We start from the raw sequence: 14,726 nt of genomic DNA, 5'->3' as shown, positions 1-14,726 counted from the left end.
ACGTGTCTTATGAAGGAGAAATTTTCATCAGGGTCCTTGTGAGAGGTTGTTAGTGAGAGGTTGTTAGTGTGAGGTTGTTAGTGTGAGGTTGTTAGTGTGAGGTTGTTAGTGAGAGGTTGTTAGTGAGAGGTTGTTAGTGTGAGGTTGTTAGTGAGAGGTTGTTAGTGAGAGGTTGTTAGTGTGAGGTTGTTAGTGTGAGGTTGTTAGTGAGAGGTTGTTAGTGAGAGGTTGTTAGTGAGAGGTTGTTAGTGAGAGGTTCCTTGTGAAACGTTTTTTCGAAAACTTCCTTCCCCACCCTTCACTCCCTTCTCTACCTTCCCTTCCCTTCCCTACCTTTCCCTTCCCTACCCTTCACCACCTTCCCACCCTTCACCACGTTCCCTACCCTTCACCACCTTCCCTACCCTTCACCACCTTCCTTACCCTTCCCTTCCCTACCCTTCCCTTCCCTACCCTACCCTTCCCTTCCCTACTCTTCCATACCTTACCCTTCACCACCTTCCCTACCCTTCACCTTCTATACCCTTCATTACTTTCCATCTACTTCACCCTTACTGCCACCAATATTGTCACTACCACAACAACCACAACTATTACCACTATCCTAACAGCCAATAACATTATCGCCACTACCACACTCCCCCACAACCACCCACACTCCAACAAGGAACAGGTCACCACCACCACCACTACCACAATCCCCCACACTCCACCAAGGTACAGGTCACCACCACCACCACCACCACTACCACAATCCCCCACACTCCACCAAGGTACAGGTCACCACCACCACCACCACCACTACCACAATCCCCCACAACCACCCACACTCCACCAATGTACAGCACCTATTGACTCCCCAAACAATCACTTGAGGGTCAGTAGAAGCCTCACCCACTCACCGGGCGCAAACAAGCGCCCATTTTCAATCAAGCAACTTTCCTCCATAAACCGAACAGCCGAATATCAACAATAATTCGAATCCTTAGGTATCACCGGTTAAGGGAGAGTAGAGGGGGGTGGGGGTGTTCTCAAAACTTTTTTTGTTTGTTTTTAACTTTTCGACTCGAATACTTAAGGGGGAAAATGCAGACCGTTTTTTTTTCAAAATTCAAATTCAAAATTTAAAAGTCAAAAAAGTTTTGTGTTATTTTGGTCCCTTATCAGTCCTGTCCTTTGAGTTATTATTTATATTTTGTTTCAGTCGCAATAATTAGGTGTTTGGTTCCTTAAACATGCACATATTTTGTGTGTGTTTTTTTTTTTTTTGCGTATATTTATTTTTTATGTGACTGGTTCACGTCACTAGTGACGTTCTAAATTGCTACACAAAATCTGCCTCGTCTGCGGCTCCCATTGGCTGGGGAAATATGACGTCACAGCTCTGCGGTTCGCGCATGACCAATCATATTTGAGGTCGCACCAATCACAGAAGAGGGCGGCCTGGGCGATGCGTCTCCCGGAAAGGGAATATTTTTATTGCATGTATTTTGTTTCATTGTACTTGACCCCACAAACGTATCTGTCCAGTCTACTACCGCACCGAGAATGTTATATTTAACTTCAGATTATATTCTAAGCATAATAAACGGGAAGATTTTTATGACTGTAGAAAGATCTTTCGGTTAAAAGCTAAATTATTCCCCCAGCGGTCAGTAGGTGGTGAACGAAGGATTTTGGAGCTGCCATTGATCTTGGCAGCGCGGGGCGCGTAGGTGAGCCCAGGGTGGAACAGGTGTGTACAACCGTTTATAAGGCAACACACAAACCCGCTCTAATCATACTTGGTGGACGGTGTGTGGCGTGTCGACGGCTCCAAGAACACTCCCGCAGGTACACGCCTCTCCCCCCTCTCTCTCTCTGACATCTCCCGCCATCACAACGTCAAGTCCCCTCGCTTGTTCCCGCCAAGAACAGAGGTTTACCGGAGATCAAACGACCACACACACAAAAAGGAAGCCAACAAAGAAAGTTGCAGCAGCGACAAGATCAAACAGTCACTTGTCTTCTCCCTCCGCCGCGGAGTCTTAAATCCTGCTCGTCCTCCTGAACCTGCCGGCGTCACCCAGGCCGACGACGAGGAGGTTGTTGGCGCGTCACTCCGGCTGAAGGGAGACCCCAGCTGGTTCACCGTCGCTCTTGGACGCAGTCTTCCCATCCGCGACACCTCGCCGCCCTCGCCGCCCCGCCAGCAGCCATGGTCCGCGGTGTACCAAGTGTGGTGATTGTGGTGGTGGGCCTCGCCCTCCTCACCAGCCAGGCTTGGGGTAAGTACACGCAGCCTCACTTGACAGGGGGGGGGACCTTTAGGGCAACACATGCTCCAGTACTAACGTTTAATCAACGTAACATCTATTTTTATCCATCATATTAACGTCGTCGGAACTTTGATCCGTTGTTATATTTACGTCGTCTAAACGTTGATCCATGGGTGAATTAAGGTCGTTTGTACAGATCTGCCGAGAGAGAGAGAGAGAGAGAGAGAGAGAGGGAGAGGGAGGGGGGAGGGTTGTAGAGATCACCTCTCTCTCATACTTGTACACTATCGTAGTGTCAGTAATGACCATTACCATAAATAATATAGCAAATGAGGGGTAGCCAAGATCTCACAAGCACTGATGAACATCCCAACATTTCACTAATTATTGCATATTGCATTATATTAAAATAAAACACTGCTTCGCAATGCAATATTGTAATACACAATTAGATTGTACACATCCTTCTAGAGCAGGAAGTCATCAGCGCCCCCAGGAGTGCTTCCAGGAGCCAGAAGGCTGAGTAGTTACCTCCTCCTCCTTCAAGGAGGCCTGAGTGTTGGGCCCAAGTCAACACTCAAGGACCACCCAGTTTAGTCAAAATGGTTCCTAATTGGTCGTTGGACCATTAAACAGCTTTGAAGCGACTCGACCCTCATACATTCCTCCAATCCCCAACCACTTGGGGTTGGACGGTAGAGCGACGGTCTTGCTTCATGCGGGTCGGCGTTCAGTTCCCGACAGTCCAAGTGGTTGGGCACCATTCCTTGCCCCCGTCCCATCCCAAATCCTTATCCTAACCCCCTTCCAAGTGCTGTACTTGTAATGACTTGGCGCTTTCCCTGATAGTTCCCTTCCCTCCAATTCGTTATATCTCCCTCCAGCTTCCTCGTATCTCAGACAAAAGCAGAGGGCTTAATTAAATTATATTTAGTGACTGGCTAATTATGCATGTATTAATTAGCCCTGCAAGCGAGAATGACCCGAGTTCGAACCCCGGACTCAGAGGGAGGACTGCCCTCCGTTCCTTGAGTCCCTAGTTCATCCACCAGTAATTGGGGTCCTGGTTGTAAAGTGGTCATCAGATCGCGTGCTACGGACGCTCTTAACCTACACATATGGCTCAGGAAAACCTGTGCTCGTATACCTCCTAGTGGGAAATATGAATTAAATGTTAATAATTCGACACCACTTTATTGTATAGATGACTGGACACATATGAAGCCGTCCTCGTAATAGCACGTCGTATATCTTATCTAAGGCTAAAACTAACCTACTAGAAAATGGTATCGCCCCCCCCCCCCGCCCCCCTAATCTTTATCCTGATTCCTTCCAAGTCGTATTGGCTTTTCCCTTTCCCATGATAGTTCTGTTCCGTTCGCGAAATTTACACAATGTCTCGTTTCTGTTGCTGACCAGACCACACACTGGAAAGTGAAGGGACGACGACGTTTCGGTCCGTCCTGGCCCATTCTGTCCATTCTCGTTTTCTGTTGGTGGGTCTTCTGGTAGGTTAGGATAAGGCACTTTAGTACGACAGTCTCTTGACGTTGGGACCACTGCTGGGGAGGACGGGGTGGAGGAGCGTGCACCACACCCGGACCACAGGTGGGTGACACGCGGGGCGCCGCTCCCCTCCCCCCTACCCCCTGAGCTCGTCACCAGGCGATAAGGGTCCACCACCTGCTCAAACGTTGTCGCTCTCGTGTATTTGTATATTAGGGGGAGGGGGGTGCTGGGAGAGAGTCTCTCTCTCTCTCTCTCTCTCTCTCTCTCTCTCTCTCTCTCTCTCTCTCTCTCTCTCTCTCTCTCTCTCTCTCTCTCTCTCTCTCTCTCTCCCCCCCCCCAACTCTCCTTACATCTCCCCCCCAATTTTCCCTCTTTCTCGACCCTTCTCTATCCCCGTCTTCGCTCTCGTCTCAAAATTTTCTCTCATCCACCCACCTTTTCCCTTTCCCGCATTTCCCTTCTCTCCTGTTTTTTTCCTTCTCCCAGACTCCTGTTCTCTACCTTCACTCAGAATGCGAAGAGATTTTGTTTCACACATTTAGGTACACGTACACTTGTACAGCTGCCCTAGACTATATGAAGGGGAGTACAGCGTGTGTCAAGAACTGGCTGCCCTAGACTATATGAAGGGGAGTACAGCGTGTGTCAAGAACTGGCTGCCCTAGACTATATGAAGGGGAGTACAGCGTGTGTCAAGAACTGGCTGCCCTAGACTATATGAAGGGGAGTACAGAGTGTGTCAAGAACTGGCTGCCCTAGACTATATGAAGGGGAGTACAGAGTGTGTCAAGAACTATCAACCCATAAGGCCCATCAACCTCTGGAGGGTTATTAAGGTCAACCAACTGTGAGGGTGTAGCATATATCAAGGCCACCACAATAGCGTACTGACCAACCACCAAAAATACTTTAGTTCTGGTTATTATGCAGCACTAAACTAAACTCTTAGCCAACACACACCGGAGGTGCACCCCACACAGTGTGTGTATATATATATATATATATATATATATATATATATATATATATATATATATATATATATATATATATATATATATATATATATATATATATATATATGTGTGTGTGTGTATATCACGAAAATAAACACGTGATTAAGAATGTGAAAATGTCAGACCACGGAGGAAAATGAAACAGGAATTTCCTTAAGTACTTTCGTATATTAAATACATCTTCAGAAGGAATGTATTTATATATATATAAATATATATATATATACATAAGGAATGTATATATATATATAGTGCTTATACAGTACAGATTAGGAGGCTGCGTCTATATGAACTGCTTAATGTATTGTATTGTATTAAATAAGTCTTTGATTAATACAATAGATTACGCTTGTGTTAGAATTGTGTTACATGTGTTTTCTACTTAACGGGTAGCAGAGTGGTCTACGTTCTATACACACAACCGAGGGACCCGCTCTCAATCACCGGGCAGGACAAAAACAGCTGATTTGCCACTTTTCTTTTCACCTGATGCCTCTGTTCACTAAGCAATACAATATTTACCAGGGAGTTGGGCAGTTGTTGTAGGATGAATCCTGTGAATGGTAGGTCGTTGGTTTGGGTACACCTGATGCCTCTGTTCACCTATCAGTAAAATAGAAATAGGTTGTGGTGAGCCTGGAAATGACATGTGCCTCTCCTGAGAAACCTCTCCATCTATAAGTAATAATATTTACATTTAAAAGGGGTACCACCTCTGGTGTAAGTGTAGGGACCCATAGCCTCGGAGAAGAAAATAAAGAGTACTCAGAGAGACCTTGTGGATCCTCACTGAACACTTTGATATTTTCTTCTCCTACCACCCCTATTCTTTTGGTATGTGTGTGTATATATCTATCTTTATTTACATTTAATATATACATATAATATAAATAATAAAGGTAATAAATATTATTGATAACAAAGGAAGATGCATGTATAGTTTATGTTGGTGGAGAAGGTGAGAGTAACTAGTTATAGAGAGAACACAGAACTGTTGACCAGACCACACACTAGAAGGTCCGTCCTGGACCATTCTCAAGTCGATTGTGACAATCGACTTCAGAATGGTCCATGACGGACCGAAACGTGGTCGTCCCTTCACCTTCTAGTGTGTGGTCTGGTCAACATACTTTAGCCCCGTTATTGTGACTCCTCGTCCAGAGAAGTGTTGTCCATGCTACACAGCCGCTCTCTAGTACACTATGTCAATATTCCACACGTGCTCAGACTGTGTACACACAGCATTACGCTGCTCTCTCTATACACTCACAGTTTACCTTTGTCCTCGACTGTCTTTACAACTAAAGTAAACTTGTTTGTTAGCCAATAAAGTATTGCGATGGCGCTAACAACCTTCCAGAGGCTGACAGGCCTTAAAACAATCATCAAACAAGTTTACACATCAGTTGACTATCAGCTCCTGAGATCAACCTCTCACACCAGTTGACTATCAGCTCCTGAGATCAACCTCTCACACCAGTTGACTATCAGCTCCTGAGATCAACCTCTCACACAGTTGACTATCAGCTCCTGAGATCAACCTCTCACACCAGTTGACTATCAGTTCCTGAGATCAACCACTCACACAGTTGACTATCAGCTCCTGAGATCAACCACTCACACAGTTGACTATCAGCTCCTGAGATCAACCACTCACACAGTTGACTATCAGCTCCTGAGATCAACCACTCACACAGTTGACTATCAGCTCCTGAGATCAACCACTCACACAGTTGACTATCAGCTCCTGAGATCAACCACTCACACAGTTGACTATCAGCTCCTGAGATCAACCACTCACACAGTTGACTATCAGCTCCTGAGATCAACCACTCACACAGTTGACTATCAGCTCCTGAGATCAACCACTCACACAGTTGACTATCAGCTCCTGAGATCAACCACTCACACAGTTGACTATCAGCTCCTGAGATCAACCACTCACACAGTTGACTATCAGCTCCTGAGATCAACCACTCACACAGTTGACTATCAGCTCCTGAGATCAACCACTCACACAGTTGACTATCAGTTCATGCGATCAACCACTCACACAGTTGACTATTAGCTCCTGAGATCAACCACTCACACAGTTGACTATCAGCTCCTGAGATCAACCACTCACACAGTTGACTATCAGCTCCTGAGATCAACCACTCACACAGTTGACTATCAGTTCATGCGATCAACCACTCACACAGTTGACTATCAGCTCCTGAGATCAACCACTCACACAGTTGACTATCAGCTCCTGAGATCAACCACTCACACAGTTGACTATCAGCTCCTGAGATCAACCACTCACACAGTTGACTATCAGTTCATGCGATCAACCACTCACACCAGTTGACTATCAATCAAAGGAATCAACAACTCATCAGATTAACGTCCCACATTTTTACAACAAATTAATTAGGTTCGTATTTTTTTTGTTTATCTGTCAGCGAGCTGATTTGCCGTTGTGGTTATTTGTATAATTATTTGTATCAATTATGGGTTAACACTTCATTCAAGACTTGAGTTAGTGTCATAAGATGATTTACACAGAGGGGCCTGGTGGTTGAGTGGACAGCGCTCGGGGCTCGTAATCATAGGGTCCGGGGATCAATCCCCGGCGATGGCGGAACAAATGAGCAGAGTTTCTTTCACCCTGATGACCCTGTTACCAAGCAGTAAATAGGTACCTGTGAGTTAGACAGCTGTTACAGGCTGCTTCCTGGGTGTGTGTGGAACTGCTGTATTTACAAGTGTGCGTGAGGACAACTGCTGTATTAACAAGTGTGAGGACAACTGCTGTATTAACATGTGTGAGGACAACTACTGTATTAACATGTGTGAGGACAACTGCTGTATTAACAAGTGTGAGGACAACTACTGTATTAACATGTGTGAGGACAACTACTGTATTAACATGTGTGAGGACAACTGCTGTATTAACATGTGTGAGGACAACTACTGTATTAACAAGTGTGAGGACAACTACTGTATTAACAAGTGTGAGGACAACTACTGTATTAACATGTGTGAGGACAACTGCTGTATTAACATGTGTGAGGACAACTGCTGTATTAACAAGTGTGAGGACAACTGCTGTATTATCAAGTGTGAGGACAACTGCTGTATTAACAAGTGTGAGGACAACTGCTGTATTAACAAGTGTGAGGACAACTGCTGTATTAACAAGTGTGAGGACAACTGCTGTATTAACAAGTGTGAGGACAACTGCTGTATTAACAAGTGTGAGGACAACTGCTGTATTAACATGTGTGAGGACAACTACTGTATTAACAAGTGTGAGGACAACTGCTGTATTAACATGTGTGAGGACAACTGCTGTATTAGCATGTGTGAGGACAACTGCTGTATTAACATGTGTGAGGACAACTGCTGTATTAACAAGTGTGAGGACAACTGCTGTATTATCAAGTGTGAGGACAACTGCTGTATTATCAAGTGTGAGGACAACTGCTGTATTAACAAGTGTGAGGACAACTGCTGTATTAACAAGTGTGAGGACAACTGCTGTATTAACATGTGTGAGGACAACTGCTGTATTAACAAGTGTGAGGACAACTACTGTATTAACATGTGTGAGGACAACTGCTGTATTAACAAGTGTGAGGACAACTGCTGTATTAACAAGTGTGAGGACAACTGCTGTATTAACAAGTGTGAGGACAACTACTGTATTAACATGTGTGAGGACAACTGCTGTATTAACAAGTGTGAGGACAACTGCTGTATTAACCACGCGCCACACCCCACCACGCCACCACACACTCTTGCTCTTGTTATATTTTATAAATGTAAGAGTTTAATGAGAGAGAACGAATACCCGAACGGGTGGACGAGTATCTGAGAGTACCTGAACTAGCCAACAGGTGCCTTAACTAGTGAACAGGTGCCTTAACTAGTGAACAGGTACCTGAACTAGCCAACAGGTGCCTTAACTAGTGAACAGGTGCCTTAACTAGTGAACAGGTGCCTGAACTAGCCAACAGGTGCCTGAACTAGTGAACATGTGCCTGAACTAGCCAACAGGTGCCTGAACTAGCCAACAGGTGCCTTAACTAGTGAACAGGTGCCTGAACTAGCCAACAGGTGCCTGAACTAGTGAACAGGTGCCTGAACTAGCCAACAGGTGCCTGAACTAGTGAACAGGTGCCTGAACTAGCCAACAGGTGCCTGAACTAGTGAACATGTGCCTGAACTAGCCAACAGGTGCCTGAACTAGCCAACAGGTGCCTTAACTAGTGAACAGGTGCCTGAACTAGCCAACAGGTGCCTGAACTAGTGAACATGTGCCTGAACTAGCCAACAGGTGCCTGAACTAGCCAACAGGTGCCTTAACTAGTGAACAGGTGCCTGAACTAGCCAACACGTGCCTGAACTAGTGAACAGGTGCCTGAACTAGCCAACAGGTGCCTGAACTAGCCAACAGGTGCCTGAACTAGCCAACAGGTGCCTGAACTAGTGAACAGGTGCCTGAACTAGCCAACAGGTGCCTGAACTAGCCAACAGGTGCCTGAACTAGCCAACAGGTGCCTGAACTAGTGAACAGGTGCCTGAACTAGCCAACAGGTGCCTGAACTAGCCAACAGGTGCCTGAACTAGCGAACAGGTGCCTGAACTAGCCAACAGGTGCCTGAACTAGCGAACAGGTGCCTGAACTAGCCAACAGGTGCCTGAACTAGCCAACAGGTGCCTGAACTAGCCAACAGGTGCCTGAACTAGCGAACAGGTGCCTGAACTAGCCAACAGGTGCCTGAACTAGCGAACAGGTGCCTGAACTAGCAAACAGGTGCCTGAACTAGCAAACAGGTGTCTGAACTAGCCAACAGGTGCCTGAACTAGCCAACAGGTGCCTGAACTAGCGAAGGAGACCCTAATAAGTCATTAGCGTGCACATTGAGTGCACTGGAGTTACATGAAGAGCTCACTTTATGTATAATCTATCAATATCCGCAAGTTCCCCCTAAATACTTTTGATCAATAGATTCTCTTGCTCAATGCGCCGCATGTTTAACGAATTAACGAAATCGACCAGTTTGTTAAAATCTGACATTTAAAAAAAAGAAATTAAAGCGCCGGAATATTGACGTTTTCTATACATTGACCTCGATAAGTATCAAGGGGTCCCTAAACCTTATCTCTCAGGTGAACAAATCCACAAGGGCCGTGACGAGGATTCGAACTTACGTCCGGGAGCATTCCAGACGCTGCCTTAATCGACTGAGCTACGACATGGTCAAAAAGAGTTGAAACCGAAGTTCTCTCAGGTGTTACCCGATTTTACCCTGGGCCTTCAACTCAGGTCAGGAACTCGCTGATAAAGTAAATAAGTACTATTACTAAACTTTCCACCACCTCGCCGGTCGGCCGAGCGGACAGCACGCTGGACTTGTGATCCTGTGGTCTTTTCTCTTAGAAATCCTCACCAGGATATGGGCAAACACGGTTGTCTGACAAACATTATTACAAACAATAACATTTAAAAATAATACGCGTCACCAGTCTTAAAATTATGTCACTTTTCGCTGGTATGCGCTATGGCCAAAAATGAACGCAATTTAAAATGAAATCGGTTCACGAAAGTGATGTACTCTCCCGTTTTCTGTTTTGAGTCCTCCGGCTTACTCGGTTAGGTTAGGAGAGGAAACTTTCATGTAACTGTTTTCATGACGTTTTGAAACCCTAGGAGAACGTCTTGCCTTCCTAACTTACCAGAGGACCCTTAACTTGCTGTTTTGGAAAAACAAAATCCAAAATTTATTTTCAATTATCTTTCAATTTCAAATTACGTCCATTTTCAGCCATACAGACAAACGGCCAAATTTAGACGTAATTTGTTAAGAGGACAGGTTGCTGCCAGGTCGCCCACATATTTCTCTTGGACTGCCGCCAGTCGCCTCCTTCAAGTCCTGACCTGAGTGTGAGGGGTCAGGGTACAGGTGCCAATCAGGAACACCTGTCCAAACCCCCTCTTGAAGGGGGTCACACACCGCAGGTCTTCAGGGCACCACACCCAGCTGGCTTCAGGCCGCCCCTATATCGTTGCCACTACTCAAGACATACGTCACAAATCATGACATCTCAAGTGACCTCTTAAGACCTCTGTCCACTTGTCGACATCTCACCTCATTTCCTTGAAGATGTTCACCCGCTGCTTGCCTTCTCCTCAGCAACGTTTAAAGACGAACAAATCCACAAGGGCCGTGATGAGGGTTCGAACTTACGCCCGGGATGATCCCAGACGTTTAAAGACGTTTGCTTGGCTTAATTCATTTCCCCCTGACTCTTATATCAGGTCAGGTGAGGGGGAATAACTCTCACAGGGGGGGGGGGGAGGACCTACAATACGAGGCTCCATTAGGGGTCATAACAATAGGTTAGGTGGGTCGCAAGGGTTTACACGTTTCTGGTTAGGCAAAATAGTTGCATTTTTTACGGAGTGGCAAACTGAAAGAACTAGCTTTTATGTACGTTAATATGTATGTTTGTATATAGACATTCCCATCAAAATGGAGTTCGGCTTGAGACTAGGGGACATATGGGCTACAATCCTGTGGGGCAGGAGCGGGGCGTCGCCTTTATGTTACCTGGTACACCCTGCTAGAGAGGCAGGTTTTGCAAGGAGAGGAAGACAACATCGTGCAAGAGGCTGCAACATTTCTCTCGTTATCTCAATATTTTTCGCTTTTGTGCTGGTTGGTCCCGATGGCTGTCGTGTTATTGTTGTGTCTTAAAGTTTCCAACATCCGCCCTGTTAGCGTAGTGGCACGCCAGTTATGTCAAGAAATATGTATGTAAAGAAAGAATATATATATACCATCAACGACATATTCACCTTCACTAAAAGATTAAAAAGTCTTCAGTTACCTGTTATCGTATGTCTTTTAAAGATGTCGACAAACAGGCTTAAGACTATGATAAAACTACCATGTAACCATGGTTGAAGGTCATTTCATTTATAAGACAATTAGCAAACGATTTTTGTTGTTGTTTTAAAACCTCCGTAACCTGACTTAAGGTATCCTAGCATTATCTATCAAGCTTAATATAACATAACATGTATACTTTTAAACAGGTATACTTCTAAACATGTATACTTTTAAAATTAGAAAACTGCATATGTTTGCTGTGTTTTCAAATTTACAAGACGCTTTAAATCGTTAAGTTAGGCTATGTTAACATAGGAAGGTTATCTTGAGATAATTTCGGGGCTTAGCGTCCCCGCGGCCCGGTCCTCAACCAAGCCTCCTTTTTGTTACACATCCCCCAGAAAGCAGCCCGTACCAGCTGTCTAACTCCCAGGCACCTATTTACTGTTAGGTGAACAGTGGCATCAGGGGGAAAGAAACATTTTGCCCATTTGTCTCCTCCACAGGGGATCGAACCCGGAACCTCAGGACTACGAATCCGAAGCGCTGTCGATCCAGCTGTCAGGCTCCCTGTTAGGAAGGGTTAAGTTAACCCTTCAGGCGCCCTGAAGGGTTAAGTTAACCCTTCAGGCTCCCTGTTAGGAAGGGTTAAGTTAACCCTTCAGGCTCTCTGAAGGGTTAAGTTAACCCTTCAGGCTCCCTGAAGGGTTAAGTTAACCCTTCAGGCTCCCTGAAGGGTTAAGTTAACCCTTCAGGCGCCCTGAAGGGTTAAGTTAACCCTTCAGGCTCCCTGAAGGGTTAAGTTAACCCTTCAGGCTCCCTGAAGGGTTAAGTTAACCCTTCAGGCTCCCTGAAGGGTTAAGTTAACCCTTCAGGCGCCCTGAAGGGTTAAGTTAACCCTTCAGGCTCCCTGAAGGGTTAAGTTAACCCTTCAGGCTCCCTGAAGGGTTAAGTTAGATTAGACTACGACGAAATATATTAGGAAAGACAATATAATATAAACTACGGGACCTATAACACAAATACTTCATTACCGCAGCAGACATAATGTCTCGTACATATTTTCCTCCACACCAAGAGGTGTGTGTTCCGCTTCTCAGTGTACATACACTGAGAGATGACTGTACTACAGTGTAGGCTGTGCAGTCTGTAGACTGTAGACTACAGTGTAGGCTGTGCAGTCTGTAGACTGTAGACTACAGTGTAGGCTGTGCAGTCTGTAGACTCTAGACTACAGTGTAGGTTGTGCAGTCTGTAGACTCTAGACTACAGTGTAGGTTGTGCAGTCTGTAGACTCTAGACTACAGTGTAGGTTGTGCAGTCTGTAGACTGTAGACTACAGTGTAGGCTGTGCAGTCTGTAGACTGTAGACTACAGTGTAGGCTGTGCAGTCTGTAGACTGTAGACTACAGTGTAGGCTGTGCAGTCTGTAGACTGTAGACTACAGTGTAGGCTGTGCAGTCTGTAGACTGTAGACTACAGTGTAGGCTGTGCAGTCTGTAGACTGTAGACTACAGTGTAGGCTGTGCAGTCTGTAGACTGTAGAATTACTGATTATTCAGTAAACTACAGTAGTGGCCTTAATAACCTTCCATAGCTTGATAGGCATTAAGACCCTACATCAAATTAATTTACACACCTGTTGACTTTTAATCTGAGGTCTCATCAAGTGATGACAACAACCTTCTGGTTAGTGTCGGTAATGGTCACGTTTCTGTCAGAGTGTATCAGGAGTTTATCAGGAGTTTATCAGGAGTCTCTGCTCCGTTTTGTGAGAGGTTGGATATAAGTTCCATGTAGAAAAGTTCAAGACGTGGGACAAAAGCTGTTGTGCTCCTGTGTTATTTATTTATTATTTATTTATTTATATACAAGAAGGTACATTGGGTTTATGAGAGTACAGAGGTTTGAAGTCTTACATTCTTATAAAGCCACTAGCACACACAGCGTTTAGAGGTTGTGTTGACAAGAGCGTGTCTTAATCTACTGAGTTCCTCGTCAACCTGCTGCCTAGTGGAGTATTTTTTTGCAGGGAGATACCTGCGCGGGCCCTAAGCCTCTGGTTGGCCCACTGCGCAGGCCCTAAGCCTCTGGCTGGCCCACTGCGCGGGCCCTAAACCTCTGGGTGGCCCACTGGGCGGGCCCTAAGCCTCTGGCTGGCCCACTGCGCGGGACCCTAAGCCTCTGGCTGGCCCACTGCGCGGGGCCCTAAGCCTCTGGCTGGCCCACTGCGCGGGCCCTAAGCCTCTGGCTGGCCCACTAAGTGTTGCTTGTTTCTGTTTTACTTGGGCGGAGTATGAGTATTTATGACTCGTATGGTCGCGCTATTGGAGTTGTATGCGAGAACACGGTTGACATTGACATGTATATCTACCTATAATAATGAATGTTTGTCCAAGGTTGCAGGACAGAATCTTGGCGTTAGCCTAATCCAATGTTTCAAGATGACTCGTGGGTTGTTGGGGCCAGTCGTAGGTCGGTGTGGTTCGGCTTTAATGCCCTTTGCGCCTCCAGGCGATTCTTATGAACTCTAAATTAGTGTTTTGTTTTTCATAATTTTTGTTTTCAAGCTTTCAGTTCTTCATAATATTGCATGTTTACATAGCGAGCCAGAGAAAAACAGACATAGAGAGAGAGAGAGAGAGAGAGAGAGAGAGAGAGAGAGAGAGAGAGAGAGAGAGAGAGAGAGAGAGAGAGAGAGACATAGAGAGCGAGCGAGAGAGAGAGAGAGAGAGAGAGAGAGAGAGAGAGAGAGAGAGAGAGAGAGAGAGAGAGAGAGAGAGAGAGAGACAGAGAGAGAGAGAGAGAGAGAGAGAGAGAGAGAGAGAGAGAGAGAGAGAGAGAGAGAGAGAGAGAGAGAGAGAGAGAGAGAGAGAGAGAGAGAGAGAGAGAGAGAGAAGGCCACATGCAGAGTTCACTACATGCAGAATATATATTATACAAGTTACAAAAAGTATTAGTTTAAAGAAACATACATATTAACTGCTACAAGTATACGGAAGACAACGCTCACGATATTTTATACTCTCTCTTAGAAACATATTATGACAAGAACTGGTCAT

General features: G+C 45.4%; 1 protein-coding gene across 1 annotated transcript in view; it reads left to right on the top strand.

Moving 5' to 3' along the window:
* The first annotated feature begins 1,632 nt into the window (after window positions 1-1,632).
* Window positions 1,633-14,726, top strand: part of LOC123762640 (uncharacterized) — a 116,008-nt gene continuing 102,914 nt past the window's right edge. Inside the window, exon 1 of the mRNA XM_045749263.2 lies at window positions 1,633-2,267. Within this exon, the coding sequence (XP_045605219.1) occupies window positions 2,198-2,267 (70 nt within the window). The 5' untranslated portion in view covers window positions 1,633-2,197. The remainder of the gene's footprint in view (window positions 2,268-14,726) is intronic.

Source organism: Procambarus clarkii, chromosome 27 (genome assembly GCF_040958095.1).
Source record: "Procambarus clarkii isolate CNS0578487 chromosome 27, FALCON_Pclarkii_2.0, whole genome shotgun sequence".
Lineage (NCBI taxonomy): Eukaryota > Metazoa > Arthropoda > Malacostraca > Decapoda > Cambaridae > Procambarus > Procambarus clarkii.
The sequence above is the reverse complement of the archived record's forward strand: the minus strand, read 5'-3'. Positions and strand labels throughout refer to the sequence as shown.